Source organism: Grampus griseus (assembly GCF_964374135.1).
Source record: "Grampus griseus genome assembly, chromosome: 20".
Classification (NCBI taxonomy): domain Eukaryota; kingdom Metazoa; phylum Chordata; class Mammalia; order Artiodactyla; family Delphinidae; genus Grampus; species Grampus griseus.
Genome location: NC_139014.1, coordinates 26,233,448 through 26,254,294, shown reverse-complemented (window position 1 = coordinate 26,254,294; position 20,847 = coordinate 26,233,448). Strand labels below are relative to the sequence as shown.

At 40.9% G+C, this 20,847-nt stretch overlaps 1 protein-coding gene and 1 pseudogene across 2 annotated transcripts in view; one reads left to right on the top strand and one right to left on the bottom strand.

The window, feature by feature from the left end:
- The window catches only part of ACACA (acetyl-CoA carboxylase alpha), a 232,670-nt gene that overhangs the window by 195,663 nt on the left and 16,160 nt on the right, over window positions 1-20,847 (bottom strand). The window contains 2 exon segments of the mRNA XM_082678994.1: window positions 12,212-12,464; window positions 15,470-15,516. Of these exon segments, the coding sequence (XP_082535120.1) occupies window positions 12,212-12,438 (227 nt within the window). The 5' untranslated portion in view covers window positions 12,439-12,464; window positions 15,470-15,516.
- LOC309837874 (non-selective voltage-gated ion channel VDAC2-like) lies at window positions 7,257-8,140 on the top strand (annotated as a pseudogene). The gene has a single exon. The product of its transcript is annotated as a non-selective voltage-gated ion channel VDAC2-like (transcript).

Genomic DNA, 20,847 nt, shown 5'->3' with positions numbered 1-20,847 from the left:
CTTCCTCACAGTGATCAAATCTACTTGCACAACTTTAATTTCAATGCAACAAACATTTATTAAGCATATACTATATGCCAGGCATTGCTCTAAACTCTGAAAAAGTGATTCTCAGCTCAGGTTTCAGATCAGACTCACCTGGAGAGTAGCAGAATAACCAGAGACTGTAATTTAATCAGTCTGAGACAGGGCTCAGGAATAAAGCTCTGCAGATGATTCTGTTGTACAGCCAAACCTAAATACTGTTTTCCATCTTTTTTTTAAAAAAATAATAAATTTATTTATTTTTGGCTGCATTGGGTCCTCGTTGCTGTGCGCGGGCTTTCTCTAGTTGCAGCGAGCGAGGGCTACTCTTCATTGTGGTGCATGGGCTTCTCTTGTTGCGGAGCATGGGCTCCAGGTGCATGGGCTTCAGTAGTTGTGGCACACGGGCTTAGATGCTCCATGGCATGTGGGATCTTCCCAGACCAGGGCTCGAACCTATGTCCCCTGCATTGGCAGGTGGATTCTTAACCACTGTGCCACCAGGGAAGTCCCCATGTTTTCCATCTTGTATATGTCTTAGTGTTAGTGACTGAAACCACCCACCCTGGCCAGGCAAGATAGTAGCCACTTGCAACAGGAGGTCCTGGTAAGGAACGCAGAACTAACAAGCTACCAGCAACTGGAAGAATTTGGGAAAGGTCAAAAGGAGAGAGGAGACGCCAGTCCGTATGTCCTACCAACCTCCCAGAATCCTTCCCGCTGGAATCCATCTTGGCTGAGTGATGCCCACACCACCAGGAAGGACCCTGAGTCAGAGTGATTGGCCAGAGACCACTGGAAACTAACCCAATTACCATAAAACCCGAGACTGCAAGCCACGTGGCAGAGCAGATCTCCTGGGTTCCCTTACCCTACTGTTCTCCGCCTGGGCGCCCCTTCCCAATAAAGTCTCTTGCTTTGTCAGCACATGTCTCCTCGGACAATTCACTTCCAAGTGTTAAACAAGAGCCCACTCTCGGGCCCTGGCAGGGGTCCTTCTTCCTGCAACATTAGTATGACATACAAGACGCTTAACCATCTGACGTTTATCTCACCAGCCTCTTCTTTCACTGCTCTAACTACCCTGTCCCCCTTACATTCCAGTGATACTCCATGTCTTACAACTGCCTGAACATGCTGGATGTTTCCAGTCTGGCACCTTTACACATGTTGTCAACCTCACCATCTCTACCCTTCCTACTACACACACACCTATCTCTGTTAGCTTGTCTTGTCTGGTTTCTGTTCATCCTTCAAAACCCAGTTCAAACATCTCTGAGACATTAGTGGGCCCCTTACAGATCTCATTAAGGCCATCATAATGATTACAGCTGATGTGAGTATTAGAAATAACATTAGCGGACTTCCCTGGTGGTGCAGTGGTTAAGAATCCACCTGCCAATGCAGGGGAACGGGTTCAAGCCCTGGTCCAGGAAGATCCCACATGCCGCGGAGCAACAAAGCCTGTGCTGCACAACTACTGAGCTTGTGCTCTAGAGCCCGCGAGCCACAACTACTGAAGCCGCGTGCCTACAGACCGTGCTCTGCAACAAGAGAAGCCACCACAATAAGAAGCCTACACACCACAACGAAGAGTAGCCCCCGCTCACCGCAGCTAGAGAAAGCCCTCATGCAGCAACGAACACCCAACACAGCCAAAAATAAATAAATAAATTTTTAAAATAATTTTAAAAAAAAAAAGAAAGAAAGAACATGAGGACCCTGGCACAGTGTTTGGCTAGACACTAAAATATCCTATGGATAATGGGGACCCACTGAATAGTGCTGTGAGATGATCAGTTTACCTTAGAGAGATGACAATGGCCATGTGGTGCTTATACTGTAGGGGGAAAGAGACTGGAGAAGCGCTAAAATACTATTGCCATAATCCAAATAAGAAATAAGAGCAAGAGCAATGGCAGTAACAATGGAAAGAAGGGGACGAATTCAAGAATTACTGGGGGATAGGATCAACAAGAATACGTAGGGCTTCCCTGGTGGCGCAGAGGTTAAAAATCCTCCTGCCAATGCAGGGGACACGGGTTTGAGCCCTGGTCCAGGAAGATCCTACATGCCGGGGAGCAACTAAGCCCGAGCACCACAACTACTGAGCCTGTGCTCTAGAGCCCACGAGCGACAACTACTGAGCCCACACGTCACAACCACTGAAGCCTGAGTGCCTAGAGCCTGTGCTCCACAACAAGAGAAGCCACTGCAAATGAGAAGCCCGTGGACCGCAACAAAGAGGAGCCCCTGCTCACCGCAACTAGAGAAAGCCCGTGCACAGCAACAAAGACCCAACGCAGCCAAGAATGAATGAATAAATAAATAAATAAAAACAAAAGCAAGCCTATTCAAGCACCTAAGAGGGAAGGATCAGAAAAGAGAATTGGGAGATTATGTTCGTAAAACATAAGGAGTAGTTTCAACAGTTTTCTAAGAGTAGCTTAGAAGTAGCTTAGAGTTTTCTAGGAGTAGCTACAAGAAATGGTAAATGCAGAAACCCAACTGCGCTAGATTAAGAAGTGAATGGGACTACCAGTTGAAAGTGTGAGCATTTGTTTATTACTGTTCCCTACCAAAATCACAAAAATGACAATAAAATAGTAAAAGAGGTATAAAGATATAAGGACAAAGAGAATGGAAGAGGAGACCCCCCCAACAGATTATAGATGTCAAAAAAATTTTTGGAAAATAAAAAGTAGATCGTCAAGGAGTAATAAACTGCCTCAGAAACCAAAGAGCCCATAGTAGGGAAGGCCACTTAGAAACAAGCATAACCCTACTTTAGCACTCTGAAAAAGTCACGTTTATGAAAGATTTTTAAGGACATGAGAAAATATTGTTATGTGGGGAAAAAAGCAGGAAACAGAGCTGTGTATTCATTACAACATCACCTATGTATATACTTTTTGATGAAATTTATCCTTAAGGGGTAAAAAACACTGAAAGGAAACATATCAAATATTAACAGCAGTTATTGCTGGATGGTCATATCTTGGATTGTTTTTTATTTCTTTCTTTATACTTTTTGGATTTCCAAATTTTCTCTAATAAGCGTACATCTCATAATTAAAAAAAAATCAAGTAGTAAAAGCAAACTTCACTTTTAAATTCATATTAACAGGAAAAACAGAGGGGGAAAATGTATGCATTACACTAGAAGTACTAAAAGGAATAAACACTTTCAAGCAACTGTCCTGAACATTAGAACATTTGTAATTTCATGCCTCCAATTAACTACGTTTGTAGAATAAACTCTGGAGACTATAATACACACACAGACAGAGACAGCTCCTGTTTTCTGAATGGAAAGAAGGAATGAGTGGGAGATAGAGACAGGAAACTATTGCCCTCAGCAAAAAAGTACCACGTTGCAGATCTCATAATGACCTTCTCTGTCTACCCCACTTCTGAGGTACCATGGCAACTGGGAACCTCAGAATATCAAGGAAGAAGTATTGAGAGTAAAGAGTTTGGAGAGCTGCTGGGGGAAGGGGGGAAGCTCAGGGAAGCTAAATGGGAAATCCTAAGAAAGCCAAACATAAGAACACTCTCACAGGCCCATCTGCAAGCAAAGCCATAATATAAACTCAAAACTAGAGCCAGTTTCCTTATTCCCCATGTTACAGCTCGAGAGAGAAGAGCCAAAAGATAGGAAGGGGAAATGAAGTTTCCTGCCCTCTCAATAATGGTTATTCTCAACATATAAATTATAACGTTGACAGTAAATGTTTGCTGTAATCAAAAGCCTTTCAGGGCTTCCCTGGTGGCACAGTGGTTGAAAGTCCGCCTGCCGATGCAGGGGACACGGGTTCGTGCCCCGGTCCGGGAAGATCCCACATGCCGCGGAGCGGCTGGGCCCGTGAGCCATGGCCGCTGAGCCTGCGCGTCCGGAGCCTCTGCTACGCAACGGGAGAGGCCACAACAGTGAGAGGCCCGCGTACCGCAAAAAAAAAAAAAAAAAAAAGTTATTAAAAAAAAAAAAAAGCCTTTCAGATCTAAATTCCCAAAAGCCCTAATATGAAAATTTACCTCACAAATGGACTCCTCCATAATAAATAATATATTATACCAGTATGGCACATTTTACTTTTCCAAGGGCTTTTGCAGTTATTTATTTTCACCTCCATCACTAGATTTAAATGAAATCACTTCAGACTCAGGAGTTTAAAAGTGAGAGACTAAAAAATAAAGAGAATTCTTGTTTCTTTCCAGGTCAAACACAAATATATACAGCTAAAACTAGAAAGCTCTTGTTCTTCATAGCTTTCGGTCAAATCATACAATATTTGATAATGGTCACTTTCATTATGATTGTAAAATCCACTAAAATATCATCATTAGTGCAACACCAAATTGTTGTGCTACACATGCTATAACAATAAAAAGTGTGGAATGGTAAATTATCCTTTATTTTTCCTTCCATTTATCTCTATACCACCAAACTATCACTAGTAGCCATATACTTTCATGATTTGCTACCTTCCTTTTCAACGAGTCACTGTCACCAAAAAAAAAAGAGGGTACCGATAGATTAAGAAATTTAAGGGATATAATATACAACGTATGGTCCTGGATTTGATACCAGATTGGATGAAACAGGATTTTAGAGTCAACTGGAGAAACTTGAATATGGTATACATATTAGATGAGATGAAAATTTATTGAAATATAAAAGTGGAAATTTTTGACAAAAAAGAGACTGTAAAACAATGTATACAGGATGATCTCATCTCAGTAGCAAGAAATGCATATGCACCTATGCACAGAAAAGGATCCAGAAGACTATACAATAGGGTATTAGCAGGAGTTATCTCTGGGTGGTGGATATACAAGGCTTTATGTTTGCTTTCTAGTATTTTGTTTTTAATTTTCCTTACTGCTTCTTTAATAAAGCATTATGTAAAAATATATTTTCAGGGACTTCCCTGGCAGTCCAGTGGTTAAGACTTTGCCTTCCAATGCAGGGGGTACAGGTTCAATCCCTGGTCCAGGAGCTAAGAGCCCAAATGCCTCACAGCCAAAAAACCAAAACACAAAACAGAAGCAATACTGTAACAAATTCAATAAAGACTTTAAAAAAAAAGGTCCACATCAAAAAAAATAAAATTCTAAAAATATATATATATATATTTTCTAACTTCTGTCCCTTTTAAATAAGGCTGACGTTTAATTAGAGAAAAATTGCTCAAAGAGGACACAACCAGGGTTCTTGTTTTAGTGTAGTGGCTGACAGTATGTGCTCTGACTGGGTAATTCCCCATCCATAAATTATGGGTAATAAGAGTATATTACTTACCTTGTGGGTTTGCTGCAGTGGAGATTAAGTGTGACACTCCACATAAAGCACAGCAGAGAGTTTGGCATATAGTAAAGCACTTGATAATGTTACCAATCATTACTATTATTTTTCTGATTAGTCACTGAGAAAACAGGACTGCTAATTCATACAGACAATGTGAAAAATAGGATAGGATGTAGCAGGAATAGGTCAGCTCTCTCTCTTACTATTCTTGTTCGCTATAACTTCCCTCTTGACCCAGTCAATGGGAATGGAAGCTGAGAACCACTCCCAGATTCTCTCAGATTCTAACTAAGGTTAGAATCACCTTATTTCTTATGGATGAAGCTCGGTACAGCTCTCTATGAAAATTTTTCTTTTTTCTTTTTTTTTTTTGCGGTACACGGGCCTCTCACTGTTGTGGCCTCTCCCGTTGCGGAGCACAGGCTCCGGACGCGCAGGCTCAGCGGCCATGGCTCACGGGCCCAGCCGTTCCACGGCATGTGGGATCCTCCCGGACCGGGGCACGAACCAGTGTCTCCTGCATCGGCAGGCGGACTCTCAGCCACTGTGCCAGCAGGGAAGCCCCTATATGAAATTTTTAATATGACCATGAAGTACGGTATCTAGGAGCTGATCCCAAATTCGGTATATTACCTGTCTGCATTCCATGACTGGCGTCACTGGAGAAACTTTAAAGATTATTTCTAATTAGAAAATGGCATCAAAACTCTCTAGTTATGGGCTTGCCTGGTGGCGCAGTTGTTGAAAGTCCGCCTGCCGATGCAGGGGACACGGGTTCGTGCCCCAGTCCGGGAAGATCCCACATGCCGCGGACTGGCTGGGCCCGTGAGCCATAGCCGCTGAGCCTGAGCGTCTGGAGCCCGTGCTCTGCAACGGGAGAGGCCACAACAGTGAGAGGCCCGCGTATCGCAAAAAAAACCCAAAAAACAAAAAACAAAACTCTCTAGTTAGATTATTCTGTAGAGTCAAACACGTTATAGACAATCTCATATGTGAACTCTAAATTTTCTAAAATATTAGTAAAGTACTTTTTTTTTCTAGACCATAAAGGAGATAGGAATATAACTCACCTTCAAGGTGCCCTTCCTGAGTGAACTGAATGACTCTCTCCTTCCACAGCAGCAACTACTGTCTTAAACCCCAGCTACAGGACATCTTAGGCTTGAGATATATATATATATATATATATATATATATATATATATATACACACATATATATATATATATATATACACATATATATATATATATATTTATACACACACACACACACACACACACACACACAACAGCATTTACAGATTGTTCTCAAATAAAGTCATTAACCAAACATGCTTGCTAAACATAAAATGTTGGCCCTTTGATATTTTGAGTATACATTTTTAAGAACTTTAAGAGAAAACTGAGATGGAGTTTCAAACACATGAATTATAGTATAAAAAAGATTTAAAGAAATCACAGTACCTTAAGAGGTAAAAGATCCAACTGTGAGGCTAACCTGTCTCCAACTGGACTTCAACCAGAAAATCAGCATGCTAGTTGACAAAACTGATTACTATCTTTGTTTGTTTGATAGTGTGATACTGTGGGGTAATCTGGATTTGCACAGCATTGTAAGTATGCAGAGCAATCTGACCTCAAGTGGCATCCCACAAGGAGCAGAGAAAATGTCAGCATCCATACAACTAGATGGCTCTATTATATGCCACCAAATCATACATTAGGTATCAAAATTGAGAAGCTTACATTCAGTCTTTAATGGTTTTTCTCCTCAAATGTTCAATTAAATATTAATAATGAACTTCGCCCTCCAACCTTGGCAGCTGCAGCCCGACCCCGAGTGACCTGCCTCAGCCCCTTACCCCCAGGAGACCACGAGATCACCTTTTCCCGAGGTCTACCGACAGAACTACCCGAGGCCAATGTACCTTGGCAAAGCTGCCAGAGATATTTTCAACAAAGGATTTGGTTTTGGGCTGGTGAAACTAGATGTGAAAACAAAGTCATGCAGTGGGGTGGAATTCTCAACATCTGGTTAATCTAACACAGGCACTGGTAAAGTTACTGGGACCTTGGAGACCAAATAGAAATGGTGTGAGTATGGTCTGACTTTCACAGAAAAGTGGAACACTGATAACACTCTGGGAACAGGAATCGCTATTGAAGACCAGATTTGTCAAGGTTTGAAACTGACATCCGATACCACCTTTTCACCAAACACGGGAAAGAAAAGAGGTAAAATCAAGTCTTCTTACAAGAGGGAGTGTATAAACCTTGGTTGTGATGTTGGCTTTGATTTTGCTGGACCTGCAATCCACAGTTCAGCGGTCTTTGGTTGTGAGGGCTGGCTTGCTGGGCACCAGATGACCTTTGACAGTGCCAAATCAAAGCTGACAAGGAATAATTTTGCAGTGGGCTACAGGACTGGGGACTTCCAGCTACACACTAACATCAATGATGGGACAGAATTTGGAGGGTCAATTTATCAGAAAGTATGTGAAGATGTTGACACTTCAGTAAACCCTGCTTGGAACCAACTGCAGTAGCTTTGGCACTGCAGGAACCAACTGCACTAGCTTTGGCATTGCAGCTAAATATCAGTTGGATCCCACTGCTTCCATTTCTGCAAAAGTCAACAACTCTAGTTTAATTGGAGTGTGTGCTACACTCAGACTCTGAGGCCTGGTGTGAAGCTTACACTGTCTGCTCTGGTAGATGGGAAGAGCATTAATGCTGGAGGCCACAAGCTTGGGCTTGCCCTGGAGTTGGAGGTTTAATCCAGCTGAACGAAACCTCTGGGAATGGATATCAGAAGATTTGGCCTTATATATTTCCAGTGTGACCAGCCGGCTTTCCCTGCCCCCCAGAAGGTGATCAAAACAAAGGATGATCTAAACAAGAGCTGCATTTTAAATATTTAGAGAGTTACTTGTTAGCTGGTTTCTAGTTGAATTGGTTATCTATCTAGTTACCAATGCTGCAGTCGTGCAGTCACTTACACATTATTTAAATGTATTTAACTGTTAAATGCGCTACCCACCAATAATGAAATAAACCTTTATGAAAACTGAAAAAAAAAAATAATAGTAAGGTTCAGAAACGTATCAACCTAGCTGATATACAGGTCACAAACCCTAGCCGATCATCTCTAAAAATAAAAAGCCAGGGCTTCCCTGGTGGCGCAGTGGTTGAGAGTCCGCCTGCCGATGCAGGGGACACGGGTTCGTGCCCCGGTCCGGGAAGATCCCACATGCCGCGGAGCGGCTGGGCCCGTGAGCCATGGCCGCTGAGCCTGCGCGTCCGGAGCCTGTGCTCCGCAATGGGAGAGGCCACAACAGTGAGAGGCCCGCGTACCGCAAAAAAAAAAAAAAAAAAGCCAAAGCACAGTCATCTACAATGATGCCTGTATATTCCCACCAAGCTACAACTACTTTCTTAGGGTATTATTTTCAAATGTCTGGGTCATAAAGCTTAGAGAGTGATTAATCCAATCTTACCCTGGCACTCTAGAGAACATGTGATGCAAGTCATCTCCAATTCTGGAAAAGTCTGTTTTCTTTTTCTGCCTATTCATCCATCACACCCACTTGACTTCTCATTTAGCACTTAAAACAAAGCCCCAACTTGAGACAGGGGCCCACTCTCATCCTATACTATGGCAATTACTTCACTTGGTTTTAGATGATCTCCAGTTAGCATCTTTTAAGAATGTACCTGCCTTTTTAATCTGTATCACCTGTGAAGGATTAAGACTATTCATTCTGGGAGCTAATCCTAAACTCAGCCAGTCTCTATTTAATTTGGGTTCAAAGGGCGAAAAGGAGTATCTGAATCAATATCATCATTTTCACAGATGAGGAATATGAGTCCAAAGAGGTAACATGAATTGTCTGTGGTCACCTACTTAATTGTTGGCAAATGTCAGAAGAGTCCTTTCTAATATATAAAATGAATCTGGAACAATTTAAATTACCCCCCAAGGACATCATATCCACAAGTGACTTAATAAATGAATCAATGGGGACTTCCCTGGTGGTGCAGTGGTTAAGAATTCACCTGCCATAGGGAGGACAGGAGGGAGGGAGACGCAAGAGGGAAGAGATATGGGAACATATGTATATGTATAACTGATTCACTTTGTTATAAAGCAGAAACTAACACACCATTGTAAAGCAATTATACCCCAATAAAGATGTTAAAAAAAAAAAGAATCCACCTGCCAATGCAGGGGACACGGGTTCGATCCCAGGTCTGGGAAGATCCCACATGCTGCAGAGCAACAAAGCCCGTGCACCACAACTACTGAGCCTACGCTCTAGAGCCTGCGAGCCACAACTACTGAGTCCATGCGCCGCAGCTACTGAAGCTCGCACGCTCTAGGGCTGGCGTGCCGCAACTACTGAGCCCATGTGCTGCAACTAACTGAAGGCCGGGGGCCTAGAGCCCGTGCTCCACAAAAAGAGAAGCCAACACAATGAGAAGCCCACGCGCCACAACAAAGAGTAGCTCCTGCTCGCCACAACTAGAGTAAGCCCGTGCGCAGCAACGAAGACCCAATGCAGCCAAAAAAAAAAAAAAAGTGATGGAAGTTTAAAAAAAAAGAAATGAATCAATGGAGAACCTTTGTTCTATTTTGGAACATTAGCTATCTGAGAAGCAAGTAGAAACTGGCACTGTCTCCTTCCCAGGCTGCTGATCACACTTCAATCCGTGGTTCCTCCACAAGCTACAGGCATGAGTTTTGCAACAGAAGGGCATGCAAAGAAATTCTCAAGTGCTCATACCACTGACCCCATAGACTTTGCAATAAGAGCCATCAACTTTGGGAATGATTTGGCAACTATAAACTGCCTTGTAATATCATCAGCTGAATTTCTTATAATGGTATTTATCTCACCATTGCCAAACTCACAATTTCATAATCCAATGAATGGATATTCTGCTTCACTTGGCCTCAAATTGGACACATTTCTCAAGTGCTGTGTGGCTTTAAGGATTTAGATTTCACCCAGTCTTTCTCAACAGGGGCACCATGACATTGTGAGAACAATTCTCCGTTGTGTGTGATTATCCAGTACATTGCAGAAGGTTTAGAATCTTTGGTCCTTGGCCTTCTCAATGCAAGTAATCCCACCAGTCACAACCCCCACTCATTTACAAATGACCTCAGGGATACCGCCCCCAGTATTAGCCTTCAGGCCAACCATTAAGTGAACTATTAAGTAAGAAAAAATGTTTACATAAAGATAAAAACCTGACCTCTTTTCCCTGCTACTAAATACTGACTTCTATTCCTCTTTTTAGCCCAGAGATTAGATATAATACTTTATTCACTAACTCCTAAACACCAACTTTGTCTGCACTAGTTATATAATTAAGACACTTGTATGGTCAGGGAAATAGGGGAGAAAAGTTACTTCAATGGAATCCGGGCATCTAACTTTGAATTCCAGTCTTCCAGCTATTTACCTTTAGGCAAGTTATTTTCCCTCTTTAGACCTCAGTTTTCTCATCTATTTAAATAAAAAGCATTAGGCTAAATTATCTCACTGGTTCATTGCAGTTCTAGGAAAAGTAAAACATAATTAACTTGCTTAACTCTTTTCTTTCAACCTCCAGGTAGCCAAACAGGGGTGACCACTGACACTCACTACTTCATGTTTCAGAAGCAAGGACCCCAAATCCCCAGGGATAACCATAGGCAGGACAGTTGCATTCAGCCAGACCCAGTACAGGATTTTACTACAGAATCTGTATCTTGGGTGTATAAAAAGGAGCTGAATTATTTTATGATCCATTAATTATAGAAGCACCAAGATAATCACAGCAGCGATAGTCACCCTAATTTATGTTTATCTGGGCTAACCAATAATCTCAACCCTGGCTGTATATTAGACTCACTCAAATAGCTTTAAAAAAAAATGCCCCAGCTCCAAGCCAGGCCAGTATCACCTGAATCAGAATTTCTGGGGATGGGGCTCATTTCTTAAGGTCCTCCAAGCGATTCTGATGTAAAGTAAAAACCAAGAACCACTAATTCAGACTTTTCAATCCAAGAAATGCAAAGCAAATGACCAAAAGTTCACACACTGGTTGTTCAATCAAACATCAATAAATAAGAATAATCTAGTGTTACTATTTACTGACATTCTCAATTACATGTAGAGAATCGTGTTTCTAGAGAAAAAGGAGAGCTCTACAACAACGCCTTGTTCCTCAATAAAGACTGGCCCTGCCAGAATTAGAATATAACTTTCTGACATGATAAAGCAGTTCAAAGAAAGATTACTACAAATTTGCCCACCCCTGCAAAAGTCCTATCAATCTTCAGACAGTTATAACAGTGTTAGTCAAAGCAGTACGGAGACTGAAATTCCTCACTCTTACTTGCTAGGTCTCACTAAAAGACCTAGCATGTAGGAGGAACGGGAGAAAGTTTAGAGGAACATTTAGGAAAAGACACTTTCAAAACCTGCACTCCAGGCAAAATACATCATTTCCCACTTATCAAAAAATCCAATAAAAAAAAAAATAAACCAAGGGGGCTTCCCTGGTGGCGCAGTGGTTGAGAGTCCGCCTGCTGATGCAGGGGACACGGGTTTGTGTCCCGGTCCAGGAGGATCCCACATGCCGCTGAACGGCTGGGCCCGTGGGCCATGGCCGCTGAGCCTGCGCGTCCAGAGCCTGTGCTCCGCAACGGAGAGGCCACAGCAGTGAGAGGCCTGTGTACCGCAAAAAAAAAAAAAAAAAAAAGTCCAATGATACAGAAAAAGGTGAAAAAATCTTGGCTCAAATTATTCTTGCTCTTTTCAGAACGAGATCAGTGAAACCAACAGGACAGATTAAATAAGTAAAACATTAAACTTCTCTGACTTACCTCATGTGTAAGGCCAAGCCATCCTGTAGGCTAGAGATCCCCAAGTCAGAGAGCGTATCTGAGCAGACAGAGGCTGGTGACAGAGAGCCCTCCTTCTCCTCCAGTAGGTCCAGCTTCACCAGGTTGCTAATCTCATCCTCTGAGTTATCTTCAGACACGGAACCAATTATGAATCGGGAGTGCTGGTTGAGCTCCACAGGTTTGGCCAAGGAAGAAGGTTCATCCATTATTCCTTCAAAATGATCTCTCAGAGCTATGGAGAAGATGAAGGGTAAGTGAGAAAAGCAGGTTATGGATAATAACCTGTATCTGAGGAAAGTCACAGGTTAGACCTAGTACACCACAGCTGGCACTTGGAAGCAAGGCAGAGTTTGAGAACTAGTTTACTTGGCTATTCTTTTTCAAGGCCTTTGCTTTCTAAAAGAAAAGAAAATCCAGATCATGGGAACTATGCCTAAAAAATTAAAATCAGTTCCCTTTTCCTCAAAGAACGTTCTCTCTAAAAACTATAAGCCATTCCCAATATCTGTCAATTTGGTGAAGTCCAAGAGATAATAACGATCAGTGGAGAAATCTCTGTAGTAGGTGAAAGTTGCTGGTTGTGATACTGCGATTTCAGTTGTTAGCACTGGGGAGAATGCAGGGTAAGGGTTTGGGGAGAGCGGTGGTCATTTGAAACTTGGTGTTACATAACTATCATCTGGTTCCAAACACTATACTATGAGAGGCTATGAATTTTACATAAGTGTATATGCACATAAATATACACACATGAAGTACATTTACATATGTACATACATATATAAGGCAAACTAAATGCGTGTATACATATACTACACACATACACAGCTTGCTTTAAAACGAACTCCAGATGAGTATTTTTTAATTAAAAAAAATCTTTACTTGTCCCCATGAGTGTTTTCTTAAATCACATCTGTTAAAAATTCACCCCAGGGATTTTGCTGGTGGCACAGTGGTTAAGACTCCGTGCTCCCAATGCAGGGGGCACGGGTTCGATTCCTGGTCAGGGAACTAGATCCCACACACATGCCACAACTAAGAGTTTGCATGCCACACCTAAGGAGCACATGTGCTGCAACTAAGGAGCTGGCAAACCAAAACTAAGGAGCCCATGGGCCGCAACTAAGACCTGGCATAACCAAGTTAATTAATTAATTATTTTTTTAAAACCTTAAAACATAAAAATTCACCCCAAAATGTCTGTTTTGGACTCTAATATGCTGATTGCTGACATTGATAGGGAGAAAGTGAACCTACTATCAAATTTTATATTTATAATTAAAATTATGGAGGTGTTATCTCAATTAAGTACAAGTTTTCTAGATACAGGGCCTTACTAGTCAGGATTAGATGTTGCCAACCGCTAGCAAACTAATTAACAAAGACCAAAACATAGTTCAAAGCTCACAACAACAATAAAAACCCAAACTAAATGTAACAATATTTATTCTGTCATTTCAAAAATGCTATTTAAAAGTCAAAACTACACATCAAATTAGTATTAAACAGCTTGTAGCCTGACCAACGATTTTAATTCAGAGTAATGATTCCCAGTCCTGATATTGAGGTGCCTTCAGAGAAGGTTATAAATAAATAATAAACTTATTATTAATAATTGTATATGCTGTAAACCACTTTGATGTATAAAAGTAAACAGTAATGTCCTTTGACATTTGATAATAAAACATCAAGATTTTAAAATATTTGAGAATCATCACTAAATGTGTTAAAAACGACACATGCACCATAATTTCGGTGTAATTTATGAATCAGAGCTTATGCGTTTACAAAAACACAACAGAATCTGTAAACCCTAGAGCAGTGGTTCGCAAAGTATGGTTGCCCGACCACAGCAGCAGCCACAGCAACCGCATGACCTGGGCTCTACCACAGACTAGCGAACTGTACTGGAACCTACAGGTTGGGGCACAGTAATCTATATTTTAACAAGTCCTGAAATTTGAGAACCACTGTGCTAGAAGAGTAAAACAGTAATAACAAATTGCCAGGAATGCTAAAACTACCTATAGACATTTCCTAAAAGCCAATTGGAGATTCCTTAGGCTAACTTTCATTTTTTAAACCAGAATCAAATATAAAAGTATCATGTGAAAGGAAAAAATTGACGTCTAAATTCATCATACAGGGGACTTTCCTGGCGGTCCAGTGGTTAAGACTCCACGCTTCCACTGCAGGGTCGGGGGGGCCCGGTTTGATCTCTGGTGGGGCAACTAAGATTCCACATGCCGCACGGTATGGCCAAAAAAATAAATTAAATAAAAGAAATAAATTCACTATACATTTCTCCCTTGGAATATTAGCTTTCTTTAAAAAAAATTTTTTTAATGTCTCCAAATTTTATAAAGAGGCTCATTTCCAGAACTTTCAAAAAAACCAAATCATTAAAAAGAGAAAAAAAGGACGGAAGGAAAAAAGGGAGAGAAGGAGGTAGGGAGGGAAAAGTTCTAACAGATTTACCACTCTGAAGAACACCAAAAAGTACAGCAGTGAAAAGGCTACTTCTTTCTCATTTTAGAGCAGTGAATAATCAAGCTTAAAAATAATAGATTAAAAAAAATTTTTCCAAATTTCATCTCAACTAACAGAAAATAATAGCTGCCTTCTTCACAAGAGAAATAAGGCACTCAGGGACAGATTCTAGTCTATAGTTTAAGCAAAATTAGATAACTACACGAAAAAATAGAACTCACTGAGAAAGGAGCAATTCTCCTTTCTTCCATGGGAAAAGAAAAAGGATTAACGAATAAATGAAAGGTTCCATAAGGTCAACTTCAAATTTTTCTTTCCTAGCCAAGAAGAACATGAAGGAACCTATAGGTTCCAGAGACTGAAAGCAGCAAAGTGTCAACAGCTAAAGAGCCTGTCCACCAACCGGCAGCTCCACTGAGTGGTATTCCCAGGCACAAGCCTACAAACCACAGAAAAGAGAGGTCGTGTATGGAAAATCACTGAGAAGCTGTCCAGACACTCTAGAAGCTACTCCACAGCCCGTCCCATTTCCACTGATTCCAGGCCTGAACTGAAGAGAAAAGGTGGTGGATTACTACCACTGTCAGTCTCAACCACTTCAGGTAACCCACCTCCCATCTCCAGTCTGCCTATATTTTTTTGCGGAAGGCAACTTTTAACATAAAAGCCTACAGTTTTATATTTTAGCACATGAACATAAAATTTTTATCACACTGTAAACATGAAGAAGCATTATTTGTAACTGACCTCTTAAAATTCTTATTGTCTGAGCAGATATCCACCTCCAAAAAGAACTAAAGAGAGAAAGAGAGAGATTTGAAATGTCTTTTTTTAAGAAACCCAAATTTTATCAATTCCCGTTTTGCTCATCACAGTACAAAACTAGTCAAAGTATCATTTCTATGGTCAAATATACTATTTAACTTGAAGTATAAAGTTCAGTTGCTTAACTATTGGTTTAAATCTGTAAATCAAAAGCATTACACATTCAAAGACTTTACTATTCACGAAAAGTATTAAACAATAATCCAAGCTTACCATTTCACAAGGTGCCTTTTCCAATTGTATACTTTGATGGACACATTCCGACCCTATGATTTCCAATATTTCATCAAAAAGTAGGCAGTGGGGAGAAGAGAACCACAAGATTCTCAACAACTCAGTCAGGCTCTAATTATGTTTCCAAATGTTTATACCCACCCACAAAGGTTGGGAGCCAAGGAGAGGACAGGTCTCTCATTATTAAGTCCCTAAACTCTAAGGAACCAAAGAATCTCTAGCTACTTCCCAAATCCTGGTTTTCCTTCTATGCCCAACAATTATAATGTATTTGGGGTAGAGTTTCTCTACTTTGACTACGTATAACAATTACCTGTGGAGCTTTTTAAAAACACATGAATGGATAAAGAAGATGTGGTGTATACATACAATGGAATACTATTCAGCCATTAAAAACAGGATGAAATTTCACCATTTGCAACAACATGGATGGATTTGGAAGGTATTATGCTTAGTGAAATAAGTCAGACAGAGAAAGACAAATACTGTATGATATCACTTATATGCGGAATCTAAAAAATACAACAAACTAGTGAATATAACAAAAAAGAAGCAGACTCACAGATAGCAAGAAGAAACTACTGCTTACCAGTGGGGAGAGGGAAGGGGGAAGGGCAATAATGGGGTAGGGGATTAAGAGGTACAAACTGTTATGTATAAAATAAGCTACAAGGATATATTGTACAACACGGGAAATATAGCCAATATATATACTTTTTACTTTATTTTTTGGCTGCGTTGGGTCTTTGTTGCTGTGCGCGTGCTTTCTCTAGTTGTGGCGAGCGGGGTCTACTCTTTGTTGCGGTGTGCAGGCTTCTCATTGCAGTGGCTTCTCTTTGTTGCGGAGCACAGGCTCTAGGCATGCGGGCTGCAGTAGTTGTGGCTCACGGGCTCTAGAACGCAGGCTCAGTAGTTGTGGCCCACGGGCTTAGTTGCTCCGCGGCATGTGGGATCTTCCCGGACCAGGGCTCAAACCCGTGTTCCCTACATTGGCAGGCGGATTCTTAACCACTGCGCCACCAAGGAGGTCCCTAGCCAATATTTTATAGTAACTATAAATGGAGTATAACCTTTAAAAATTGTAAATCACTATGTTGTACACCTGTAACATACAATACTGTACACCAACTATACTTCAATTTAAAAAATTATTTAAAAAAAATGTCTAAACTCCATTCCAGATCTTCTGAATCAGAATCCCTGTTTGGGGGCTTCCCTGGTGGCGCAGTGGTTAAGAATCTGCCTGCCAATGCAGGGAACACGAGTTTGAGCCCTGGTCCGGGAAGCTCCCACATGCCGCGGAGCAACTAAGCCCGTGCACCACAACTACTGAGTCTTGCGCTCTAGAGCTCACGAGTCACAACTACTGAGCCCACACGCCTGGAGCCTGTGCTCCACAACAAGAGAAGCCACCCCAATGAGAAGCCCGCACACCGCGTTGAAGAGTAGTTCCCGCTCACCGCAACTAGAGAAAGCCCACACACAGCAACGAAGAACCAATGCAGCCAAAAAAAAAAAAAAAAAACAGAATCCCTGCTGGAGACCCAGATATTTGAATATTAAGTTCCACAACTGATTGAACCTCTTTACATCCAGGCTTGAAAACCACTGGTCTAGGGTGGAGAAGAAAAAAGAAGGAAAGAACTTCTTTACACTGATAGGGAAATCCAGAACTTCTAAGAGAGGACCCCAAATGACAAGCAACAAGACTGGGGACAGTGCAGGTATGCCAACTGGCAAATTAGGATGTACCCAATTGTGTAGTCTGAGCTAATACCATTCCCTACAATTGTGGTAGAGAAGGGAGTGAGAAGAGGAAGGGAAAAGTATGTAGTTTGGATGGGATGTAACAAAAGGGGTCAGGGGAGCTGGAGTCAAAACCTAGGACCAAGATCACACTCTGACTCTGACACGTTACTGGCAGTGCAAACTTGAACAAGTCACTTACCATCTCTGAGTCACCTCATCTGTAAAAATAAAAAGAGGTCATATGTACCTCATGGGACTGCTGTGAGGTCTGAGAGTACAGGAAAGGGTTTTACAAGCACTAAACCAGTGTTTTTCAAACTACAGGTTACCAATAATCAGAATACTAAGAAATTAAGTTAATGGGTTACAACCAACATTTTACAAATTAAATATTCAATAGAATAGAAAATGTTGAGTTCACCATACTTCATAAGGATAAATACTGCTTTGTAAAATTTTGTATCAGTTATATATATATGTCATGACATTAATGTCATCTTATTGTGTCCAAAAAGTTAAGTAATTTTTAAAAATTTTTATTGGAGTATAGTTGATTTACAATGTTGTGCTAGTTTCAGGTGTACAGCAAAGTGAATCAGTTATACACATACCAAAAAGTTGTCTTTTGTGTGTGTTGTGTGTGTGTGTGTGTGTGTGTATTTGGGTTTTTTTTGGTTGTTCCATGCAGCATGCAGGATCTTAGTTCCCCAACCAGAGATGGAACCCATGTCCCCCTGCATTGGAAGCTCGGAGTCTTAACCACTGGACTGCCAGGGAAGTCCCAAAAAGTTAAGTCTTAAACCCACAATTAATCCTCACTCTTCTGCCCCCCCCCCCTACTTTATGCCCTCAAACAAGCACAGTGAGTTAAGTACCTAAACCAATGGCTCTTAAATTTTCTTAAGTCAAGACACTACTAGAAATCTAATAAAAGCTATGGACCCTGTCCTGACAAAAATGTACCCTCACAAACATTTTGCTTGCATACAAGTTTGGTATCCCTAAAGCCTTGCCATGAATTAGGCTAAGACTTTTCCTCTAAGTGGACAAATAATGGAATTGACCCCTGGGGAAGGCTCATATAGCTGCTGTCTTATCCCCTCCAAAAGAAGGCCTTTCCACAGATCCAGTTGTAGGATATTCTGCTTAGTCAAATAAACATTTCCTTCATTATAGCAAATGTTGCCAATGTCAAATTTTCTTTTATTTAAAAATACATATAATTGATCCTTGAACAACAGCAGTGGTTAGGGGTGCTGACCTTCCACACAGTCAAAAAGCCGTGTATAACTTAGAGTGGGCCCTCCGTATATGCAGTTCCTTCAAATCCAAGATTCAGCATCCACAGATGTGACCAACCTTTGGTTCTACAGTAATTGCAGTATTTACTACTGAAAAAAATATCCACGTTTAAGTGGACCCATGCAGTTCAAACCCCTGTTATTTAAAGATCAACTATATATGTTCTTGAACTTTTATTTGGGGACTCTTGAAAATATCTGCAGAAGGCTTTCCATGTTCCTGAAAAATGAGTTAAAGCTAATTATAGATAATGCACTTATTTATTTAGATATTTCTCTAAATAAAATAGAACAGATTTTACCAAACTTAGTAAACATGTTCTCCTTGAATTCAAATGACATGGTATTTTCCAAGCAATTCTAATTAAAGAGGCAGCAATTAGTCTTCATAGCCACTGATAAAAGTATCCAACCTAACACAACATATCCTTGCTCTTTAAGCCATAGTAACTTCATTGAAATTTATTCAGAAAGAATCACTGACTTTTCCTCTTCATTTTTGTCATTTTATTGATGAACTCTTAAATGGATTTTGGTATTAATTCAGTATCCATAAGAGAATTATACACTTTTTCTTAAGCCATATTTTACTTTCCTGCAAGTTTTGAATTTTAAAATGACAAGGACTTGTGTTCCAACTTGTGAGATAAATAATGTATATTCAAAGATAAATAAGATTTGGTCCCTGGCTAAGTGGCTGTGGACACTTAAATAAACAATTACAGTACTATAATAATTTCTAGGTGTAGAAACATAAAAGAAGGGTACATTATCCAAACCTGGAGGTGGTAATGGTGAAGAAAAAGATCAAAGAAGACTGCTTGGAGTGGGAAGGCATTAGCAATGAAGAACTAGGGAGAAAAGCAAGGAGGGAGAGGAAGGAGCATTCCACGTAGAAGAAATCACTGAATAAAGACCTAGATGGGGACTTCGCTAGTGGTGCAGTGGGTAAGATTCTGCACTCCCAATGCAGGGGGCCTGGGTTCTATCCCTGGTCAGGGAACTAGACCCTGCATGCATGCCACAACTAAGAAGCCTGCATGCCACAGCTAAGAAGTCCACATGCTGCAACTAAATGATCCCGCATGCTGCAACTAAATATCCCACATGCCTCAATGAAGATCCTGCCTGCCACAACTAAGGCCCAGCACAGCCAAAATAAATAAATAAATAAATATTTTTTTAAAAAGACCTAGATGGTAGAGGGACTTCCCCAGTGGTCCAGTGGTTAGAACTCCACGCTTCCGCTGCCAGGGCCTGGATTCATTCTTCAATCCCTGCTCAGGGAACTACACGGGGTGGCAAAAAGAAAAAAAAAAAACAGCAACGTATTTCTTTAGGGTATAATAGTCAGAGAAAATAACATGGTGTACTTATCTGTCCTATTCCTCATTTCTCAGTCCAGGGATATAGAATATTTATCAAGGAGGAAGCTGGTACAAACTTCTCACCTTTCAAGAAATCTTTAATGAAGTCTTGCCAAACTTTTGGATAAGGATGGTAGGTTGAACACATATCCACTTTTGCTCCTGCCTGAAATCCCACTAAAACAACAATCAAGGAATTTTTTAAAAGCCATAAGCCATAAAAAGACACTCCTTCCCACCTCCCCCCAAAAAAGTCAGGGGAGACAATAGCAAGATAATTTTCTTAGAAGGCAGATGGAAGAGTGATAAATGACTACACAAACCGAAGAAAACTAAATCATGAGCCATCTGTGGTAAACTTAGAATAAATAAAATTTACATCATGGAATCTCCAAAATGTCCAGGAAGTGGAAGTGAAAGATGGAACTATGAAGAGGACTGGCTGAAATTCCATTTCAGAAGCTTCAGATCCTTAGATTTTCTTCCCAGCTGTAAAGCCAGGTGCCTGCTGCTCTACCATCTTGGTAAGAGACTGAAGATTTATACTCTAGAGAGGGTTAAATGGAGGGTTTCTAGGCTGAGGGATGCCAGCAACAGTAAAGGGGAAGGCACCATATTGAAAATGGAGAGATTAAGTAAACATGTTGAG